Source organism: Poromitra crassiceps (assembly GCF_964638095.1).
Source record: "Poromitra crassiceps genome assembly, chromosome: 21".
NCBI classification, from domain to species: domain Eukaryota; kingdom Metazoa; phylum Chordata; class Actinopteri; order Beryciformes; family Melamphaidae; genus Poromitra; species Poromitra crassiceps.
Genome location: NC_139638.1, coordinates 8,505,031 through 8,514,728, shown reverse-complemented (window position 1 = coordinate 8,514,728; position 9,698 = coordinate 8,505,031). Strand labels below are relative to the sequence as shown.

The 9,698-nt window shown below is 45.0% G+C and overlaps 1 protein-coding gene across 1 annotated transcript in view; it reads left to right on the top strand.

The window, feature by feature from the left end:
• Window positions 1-915: 915 nt before the first annotated feature.
• Window positions 916-9,698, top strand: part of ulk1b (unc-51 like autophagy activating kinase 1) — a 71,610-nt gene continuing 62,827 nt past the window's right edge. Inside the window, exons 1-3 of the mRNA XM_083657686.1 lie at window positions 916-1,064; window positions 2,298-2,390; window positions 3,023-3,064. Of these exons, the coding sequence (XP_083513812.1) occupies window positions 975-1,064; window positions 2,298-2,390; window positions 3,023-3,064 (225 nt within the window). The 5' untranslated portion in view covers window positions 916-974. The remainder of the gene's footprint in view (window positions 1,065-2,297; window positions 2,391-3,022; window positions 3,065-9,698) is intronic.

The window sequence follows — 9,698 nt, the reverse complement described above, 5'->3', positions numbered from 1 at the left end:
TGTGCTCAATTAATTAATATATTTTTTACTTGAAGACAGATTCCCTGGTAGTCTGCATCAAAACCTGATGTCATCGCACTGATGACATTGTGGGATTTATGACATCACTGATGATGTCACAGTGGGATCAGGGCGGCTGCTGTGCCATTTATGTTGGGATATATATATATATAATTATTATTATTATAGCCTATTATTGTATAAGCCTAATTTGTAAAACCGATAAGTACAAAAGCATGATAGAGTCCAGTATAAAACGACAGAAGCCATGCCACATACTCCGGGGGCGGGGCTATAAACGTTTCATGTTTTCATGTCTTTTGACGTCATCTTAACTACAGCTGTTAAATTGCTTTGCGCATGCGCAATATTGCAGAGGCTGGAAGGCAGCAAGCTGTCTGCTCGAGCCGAGGTCTTTGTTAAGACCATCGATGCAGCAGCTTCATTATTCCACTTGCCAGCGGATTTATTTATTGCGACGGATTTACGCGACATATTGACAATGTTTTTGCTCGCGATGAGACTGTCTGCGTGAAGTTTAAACCCCGCTGCTCCTCCAAGCGACAGACGCGACGATCCGCTGCTGCTGCTGCTGCTGCTGTCTGTGTATATCAACAAGACGCACCGAGCTCGGGCTTGTTAAGGTGGCACGTCAAAGCCAGCTGGAACAGCTCACATTCACCATCATACTTGATCACTTCGTGTCGGCGACTATCGTCAACGATGGAAAGCACCGTCCAGCAGCGCTGTTAGGAGCTTCTAACAACAACATGAGAGGAGAGGGCAGCTTGGTGTCAGGAGGAAGGCACAGCGAGAGAGGGGGTGAACTTCCCTGCTGCTCGACAGACCTGCAGCCCCCCTGTCACCATCATCATCATCATCATCATCTCCCCAGGCCCGAGTAGATCTAGAAGCCCCCCTATAGGCAGCCCCCCTATAGGCCTATAGCCCCCCGGCGGGTCAGGACCAGGACGATGGAGACGGTGGGCAAATTCGAGTTCAGTCGGAAGGACTTGATCGGACATGGCGCATTTGCTGTCGTGTTCAAAGGCAGACACAGAGAGGTGAGTCTTCTGTCGTCGTTGTTTTGTTTGTTTATGTTTGATATCATTGTTGACATATAGGTAATGTTTATGCGCGCATCAGTGCTGTGCTAGTTAGTAAACAGCCCATTTAAATGGCTTGGTCCTGTTTTGAATGCGCCACTCGCCATTTCTTCATCATTTTGGTGTGTTTGTTTTCATTGTACGGCCTTAAGAGGCCTGGGAGCAGACAGGATGTTAACAGACTCTTTTATAACAACATAGGCACCACGCATGGATGAGAGGATGACTGGTTTCTAATCATATTGTGCACACAACACTCGTCCTAACTAAGCTGTGTATATCATGTGCTGCTGAAGAAGTGACCCATGGCCGTTGTGGCCTCGTCATGCTCTTTATTAGGGCTGATATATATATATAAATGCAGTGTCAGATCATCATAAGATTATGCAAGCAGCTGCTGCGCTTCACCTCAAATCGGTGAACATGTTGAAACATGTCCTCCTGGCGCATCAAATATATATAATATCACAGTCATTTGATCGTGGAATGGTATTGCTGCATTATCGACTGAAAGCAACAGAATAAAACTCAACCACTAAATTGCCTACTAGGTAGTCTACCAAAAAAAAAAAAAAAAAAGTGATGGTGGTATAGATATTTGAGATATTTGCATAATTACATTGCTCAAATACACAAGTTGTCAGTAGACAATGTGATAGAAAAGTAACTGAAAGTAACCAGGCCACCCAGCGGATTACAACTTTACTTTAGCAGGCGATAAGTAATAATCAGTGGCAAGTTCCATTTTGGAAAGTGACTTTCTTCAGCCACAAGCATGCATGGTGGTGGAAGCTTAGACATCTGGCTCATTCATGTAGACCACTACTCTATTGTTAACTTAATACTGTTATGTGTCAGGATCTGACACCCATCTGCCTCATATAAACCACAAGAATCTGAATCCGCTACAAATCCTCAAGTGCAATAAATACCAGAAGAGCATCATGTACTGGACAAAGGGACAGGGCAAGACACAATAAACACTGCTAGACTGTATATGACATGCAATAAACATTGTTGTACTATATGTGTCATTGTGTCATGCTTATTGCTTACTTGTCTAGCCAATAAACATTGTTGTACTATATATGTGTCATGCTTACTCGTCTAGCCAATAAACATTGTTGTACTATGTGTGTCATGCTTACTTGTCTAGTCGATTTGTTTCATTTTGGCTTTAATTGATCCTAGAAACATGACTGGGAGGTGGCAGTGAAATGCATAAACAAGAAGAACCTGGCCAAATCCCAGACGTTGTTGGGGAAAGAGATCAAAATACTCAAGGTGAGCCAGAACCTCTTGAGAAAAGTGTTTTATTTTATTTTATTTATTTATTTATTTTTACTGGGGCTGGATAAAACATTTTTTGTCCACGACCACGGCCCATAGTGATGGGTAAACCCCCAAATGACCCTGCCATTTCCATGATTTAATTAGCCAAGTAGATACTATACTTAGAAGACATCTGTGTGATCATTGTTGTTTAGTTTATCTGCCACACTTTAACCCATTGATACCTGATGCAGCATTTGCGTGTATATCCCTCATTTGTGTGCGTATCCCTTTAAGACCGTGAACCGCGTTAACGCGGTTCGCGGTCTTAAAGGGATACACACACAAATGCTGCATCAGGTATCAATGGGTTAAATGGACCATCATTTGCCTGGTGATGTAATCTCAGTTGTTTATTTAACTGAATGCTACAATATCTACAATGAGTGAGTCCAACATAAACATCCATACTAGACATTATTTTCTCTCTCTTGAGCTTACTTTGAAATATAACAATAGTGAAATGAGCTATTCTCATATTTCCCACGGGAACCTTAATGCTCTTTTGTACATTTCTAAAAATAGTGACGGTATATGATATGGCATTCAAATAATCATCATAACTTTTTTGGTTATTTCTCCAGGAGCTGAAACATGAGAACATCGTTGCATTACTGGACTTTCAGGTATGTGATACTAAGGCTTATGCAGCTAAAGAGCGTCTGGATCAGTGTCAGTCTGACAGCTTGAGTTTTAACCCATTGATACCTGATGCAGCATTTGTGTGTGTATCCCTTTAAGACGGTCTTAAAGGGATACACACACAAATGAGGGATATACACGCAAATGCTGCATCAGGTACAGTATCAATGGTTTACAGATATCATCCTCTCACCCCTCGTTGTCCCAGTTTGCCCATCACTCGGGATCATGTCTATGTTCCCCCGGGTTCTATATTCCCCGTTTTTCACTAAGAGGGTTCTATGCTAACCTCCCCCAGACCCTAACCCTAACCTCTCCCACCCCCATGCATAAACCTAACCTCCCTGTGAAAAGCGGGGAACATAGGACCCTTTTTCATAGAAAGGGTTCTATGTTCCCCGGTCCCACAAAAACAGGGAACATAGGACCCGGGGAACATAGGACCCGGGGAACATAGGGATGACCCCCATCACTCCTGCTTCACAGAGTCGAGCAGATGGGCTGGTTGGATGTGACTGTTCCACATGACCCACTTCTGTCTCATGTAGCCTTGGCTACATGGTAGCGCTATTTCCACATCCAAAAAGGCTATGCATGGGCTGTGTTCACCAGTGTTGGGCAAGTTACTTTCAAAATGTAATATACTACATATTACTACTAGTTACTCTCATTTGAAAGTAATAAGTTACTTGACAATATTACTGTATGTGTAGAGTAACTGGTTACTTATTACACTACTTTTGCATTACTTTCACCAAAATAACAGCAGTGGGAGAATGACATCGCCGCCCAGGAACATCCCGAAAAATAATTTTAACTTTCAACTCTTGAAGTCAGTGTAAACCATACACAATTCTAAACGTTATAATTTTCCTTTGTTATTGTCATCTATAGTGGTTATTTGCATAAACAATTTTTTTTTAACTCAATTTGTGTTACTTGACAAATTAACTGGTATAATATTACTTTAAGTTATATTAATATTACTGAGTTACTGCAAACACGAATATATTACATTATTCTGTTAGCCCAGATCTAAATTTAGGCCACAATTCATCCTTACAAAGTGTTTGGTTTTACCACCAGGGTGGGAAAACTGTGCGCGCGTACGCATGTGCAGATGCAGTAAAGCGTATTCTCCATCTAGCTCAGTGCCACACTCACAAGCTGCTGTGCTTAAAGGTAAATAAGAATCCACACACTCACGCTGCTGCTGTCCCTGCCTGTCGCCTAGTAACCACACTCACTAACTCCTTTATGCAGCACCTGCCAGATAGTTTACTCAGCACGACCCCCCGACCCCTACAAATACACATCTGAATTCACCAGCTGTTTCTATTGTCTTTATGGCCTGGCTAGGCCCCGCCCCCTACAAATACACATCTGAATTCACCAGGTGTTTCTATTGTCTTTATGGCCTGGCTAGGCCCCGCCCCCTACAAATACACATCTGAATTCACCAGCTGTTTCTATTGTCTTTATGGCCTGGCTAGGCCCCGCCCCCTACAAATGCACATCTGAATTCACCAGGTGTTTCTATTGTCTTTATGGCCTGGCTAGGCCCCGCCCCCTACAAATACACATCTGAATTCACCAGCTGTTTCTATTGTCTTTATGGCCTGGCTAGGCCCCGCCCCCTACAAATACACATCTGAATTCACCAGGTGTTTCTATTGTCTTTATGGCCTGGCTAGGCCCCGCCCCCTACAAATGCACATCTGAATTCACCAGGTGTTTCTATTGTCTTTATGGTCTAGCTCAGACTAACATGCTGCCTGCCACCTGTTAAAAGGAAGGATTGCATGCATTTGTCTGAGCCACATGAGCAGCACTGAGGTTCAGTTTTTCAGGGAATATCTGATCGCACAACAACTGAATCACAGATGTGTGTTGTTGGGAACAGCTGACAGAACTGTATGTCTGGGTGCTCACGCTGTTCTTACGTTGTAGGAGCCAGTGTCACTCTTTAAGAAGGGATGTTTGTTTGCTGTCAGAACATGTAAATGCGAGGATGATTCAGTCTTTTTTTTACTTGTTCTTTTGTCCTGTCATGTCCGTTGCACAACTATAAAGAATGTTTCAGGGACTGTTACTTATATCCTTCCTTATTATTACGTATATAAAAGTGAGCAAGTGGGCTCTGTCTGTTTCAATTTTTGTCCCACTGATGATGCCACAATGCCTATGACATCATCGGTGATCTCATCAGTGACATCATTATTGACCAAAATCATCTTATGACATCACTGATGATGACATAGGCACTGATGATGTCATCGGTATTGTGACATCATCAGTGATGTCATAGGCATTGTGATATCATCAGTGACAGTGATGTCATCAGTGATGCGAAGTTGGCAAATTGTGCACTGCGCATGCCTACAATAGAGCAGGCGAGGCCATGCAGCAGCTGAGCTGTGGGCGAGGCCACACAGCAGCCGAGCTGCGGGTGAGCCTGTTTGGATGAAATGAGCTGAGAAGCTTCTCTATCAAAAGTTGTCAAATAATGCACCAACTGTATGCATGGTCATTTACAGTGTTTGTTGTCTTCAAGGCTACTTCGTTTGCTGATTGTCTTTTTTGCAAACGTCTTTAGTTCTACGTTTTGCAAAATTTCCCTTATCCCTTATGCTAGTGACCAAATCATGATTGGCCCCTCATGAATATGTGATGCACTTCGGCTCCCACGTTGCCTAGACTAGATTGTCGATGCTACCTGCGTACCTACCTGTACGCCTTTGATGCTACCTGCGTACCTACCTGTACGCCTTTGATGCTACCTGCGTACCTACCTGTACGCCTTTGATGCTACCTGCGTACCTACCTGTACGCCTTTGATGCTACCTGCGTACCTACCTGTACTCCTGCTACCTGCGTACCTACCTGTACGCCTTTGATGCTACCTGCGTACCTACCTGTACGCCTTTGATGCTACCTGCGTACCTACCTGTACTCCTGCTACCTGCGTACCTACCTGTACACCTTTGATGCTACCTGCGTACCTACCTGTACGCCTTTGATGCTACCTGCGTACCTACCTGTACGCCTTTGATGCTACCTGCGTACCTACCTGTACGCCTTTGATGCTACCTGCGTACCTACCTGTACTCCTGCTACCTGCGTACCTACCTGTACACCTTTGATGCTACCTGCGTACCTACCTGTACGCCTTTGATGCTACCTGCGTACCTACCTGTACGCCTTTGATGCTACCTGCGTACCTACCTGTACGCCTTTGATGCTACCTGCGTACCTACCTGTACGCCTTTGATGCTACCTGCGTACCTACCTGTACTCCTGCTACCTGCGTACCTACCTGTACACCTTTGATGCTACCTGCGTACCTACCTGTACGCCTTTGATGCTACCTGCGTACCTACCTGTACGCCTTCGATGCTCCCTGCGTACCTACCTGTACTCCTGCTACCTGCGTACCTACCTGTACACCTTTGATGCTACCTGCGTACCTACCTGTACTCCTGCTACCTGCGTACCTACCTGTACGCCTTTGATGCTACCTGCGTACCTACCTGTACTCCTGCTACCTGCGTACCTACCTGTACGCCTTTGATGCTACCTGCGTACCTACCTGTACTCCTGCTACCTGCGTACCTACCTGTACACCTTTGATGCTACCTGCGTACCTACCTGTACTCCTGCTACCTGCGTACCTACCTGTACTCCTGCTACCTGCGTACCTACCTGTACTCCTGCTACCTGCGTACCTACCTGTACTCCTGCTACCTGCGTACCTACCTGTACGCCTTTGATGCTACCTGCGTACCTACCTGTACGCCTTTGATGCTACCTGCGTACCTACCTGTACGCCTTTGAGAACATGGAGCACACGTTTGCTTTCTTCATACTAGATGTTCATAAAGGAGAAGAGAAGAGTGGCAGAGCCGTTACAGCCAGGTCAGTCAGAGGTCACAGCAAACAGCCCTTCAATAGCCAGAGACAGACAGATGTTTTATGGGCTTGAGTTGACCTTTGACCCCTCAGCTGTACATGACATGATGAGCAGGGAGCGGTGTCCTGTCTGCCTGTGGAGGGATGTGATTTGTGTTTGAAAGGATACAGACATTGAGTTCTGTTATAGGCCAATAACATTCAATCACCCTCAACAGTCCTACCACCACTCCTCCCCTTTCTCCTTCTCCTCTAGTACCTCCTGCTTTACCACTCCTTCTTTCATTAGGCAACATTATATTCAGTTGTAATAGGAAACTGCTGTTGAACGGTGGCACAGCTTGGGAGATATATAAATAAAAATGATAAATGGACTGCATTTATATAGCGCTTTTCTAATCTACCCACCACTCCAACCGCTTTACCATAATGCCTACATGTACATTCACCCATTCACACGGACACACTCACTCATACACCGATGGCACCAAGCTACCGTGCAGGGCGCTAGCACCAAGCTACCGTGCAGGGTGCTAGCACGACCAAGCTACCGTGCAGGGCGCTAGCACCAAGCTACCGTGCAGGGCGCTAGCACCAAGCTACCGTGCAGGGTGCTAGCACCAAGCTACCGTGCAGGGCGCTAGCACCAAGCTACCGTGCAGGGCGCTAGCACCAAGCTACCGTGCAGGGCGCTAGCACCAAGCTACCGTGCAGGGCGCTAGCACGGCCAAGCTACCGTGCAGGGCGCTAGCACCAAGCTACCGTGCAGGGTGCTAGCACCAAGCTGCCGTGCAGGGCGCTAGCACCACACTACCGTGCAGGGCGCTAGCACCACCATCAGGAGTCATTTAGGGTTCAGTGTCTTGCCCAAGGACACTTCGACATGCGGACCGGAGGAGCCGGGGATCAAACCACCAACCTTCTGATTAGTGGACGAGCCGCTCTACCTCTACTAATTACTAAATGTTGGTTAATGATTTAATGCAGGCATGTATAAAGTCCGGCCCGGGGTCCAGATGAGGCCCTTTGACCGATCTTAAGTGGCCCTCGGCTTGTCTCTCAAAATATATGTGGCCCTCCTCCACACAGCATTGGTTCATCAAGCAAGTTCAATTCACCTTTTCTGTTCACCTAATGATGACAGCACTATCATAGAGTTTGTAGACAAGCACCAAGTAGGAACAACACAGGCAGTAATAATATTTTCAGATGGTAAAATTTTTTAACAAAATCTTTTTTTACCATTCTCTTTAGAGTATTGTATGTGATTTATTTTTCATATATATAACCCATACGATGCAAGAAGCAGCTGTTGGGATCCCTGGTAATTTCACATTATGCAATCTGGCGCCCATTCAAAAACTTTGGACACGCCTGATTTAATGCTTCCAGGGCAGAACACTAAGCATAAGCCACAGGAGTAGTCATGAGTAATCTTTCCAGTGCATCTGAGCCCTGCTAGCTAAACAGACCACCCAGCATAGACACAGTGCTCTACTCTTAGCCACTGAGCAACTCGATCGGTACATACAAGGGTTAAGTGCCTTGCTCAAGAGCGCCTCATCAGTAGTTTCTCATTCGTCGGGCCCCTGCAGGAGTCAAAAATACTTCACTTCCTTATCATGGTGCTGTTGTCTGGCAGGGACACCCCTCTCTGGGCATCTGGCCTCAGCCTAACTGCTCTTTAAGATTACAGGCTTGTTGACAGTGTTGATGTTGTATAGGAGATCCTACCAGCCTGCTATCAGGCTAGGAGAACTGAAACCAAAACCAAATATCAATCAGACAGCATAGAAATGCATTTAACATTTAATCTTTGGGTTTTATCTTATCCAGATGCTCCTGAAATGAGTTTAACAGAGGAATAATCATAATGTCCTTTTTTATTACCAATGTTATAAGCTGCCACTAATAAGGAGAGGATGGGTGTGGGTCACACTGCCAAAATAAAAGCTGTTACAGATTCGCCTGTGCATGGACAGATACAAGATCAAGTTCAGAGGAGGAAGTTAGGGGAGATGGTGACATGGACGTGTTGTGAAGTGAGTTTTCATCTCACAGAAAGGTGTGCAGTGTGTAGTGTAGTCCTGAGATAAATAGGTGCAGTGTAGTCCTTACATAAAGAGGTGCAGTCAGTGTAGTCCTTACATAAAGAGGTGCAGTCAGTGTAGTTCTTACAGAAATATGTGCAGTGTAGTCCTTACATAAAGAGGTGCAGTGTGTGTAGTCCTTACAGAAATATGTGCAGTGTAGTCCTTACATAAAGAGGTGCAGTTTGTGTAGTCCTTACATAAAGAGGTGCAGTCAGTGTAGTCCTTACATAAAGAGGTGCAGTTTGTGTAGTCCTTACATAAAGAGGTGCAGTCAGTGTAGTCCTTACATAAAGAGGTGCAGTTTGTGTAGTCCTTACAGAAATATGTGCAGTGTAGTCCTTACATAAAGAGGTGCAGTGTGTGTAGTCCTTACAGAAATATGTGCAGTGTAGTCCTTACATAAAGAGGTGCAGTGTGTGTAGTCCTTACAGAAATATGTGCAGTGTAGTCCTTACATAAAGAGGTGCAGTTTGTGTAGTCCTTACATAAAGAGGTGTAGTTTGTGTAGTCCTTACATAAAGAGGTGCAGTTTGTGTAGTCCTTACAGAAATGCAGTGTAGTCCTTACATAAAGAGGTGCAGTCAGTGTAGTTCTTACAGAAATATGTGCAGTGTAG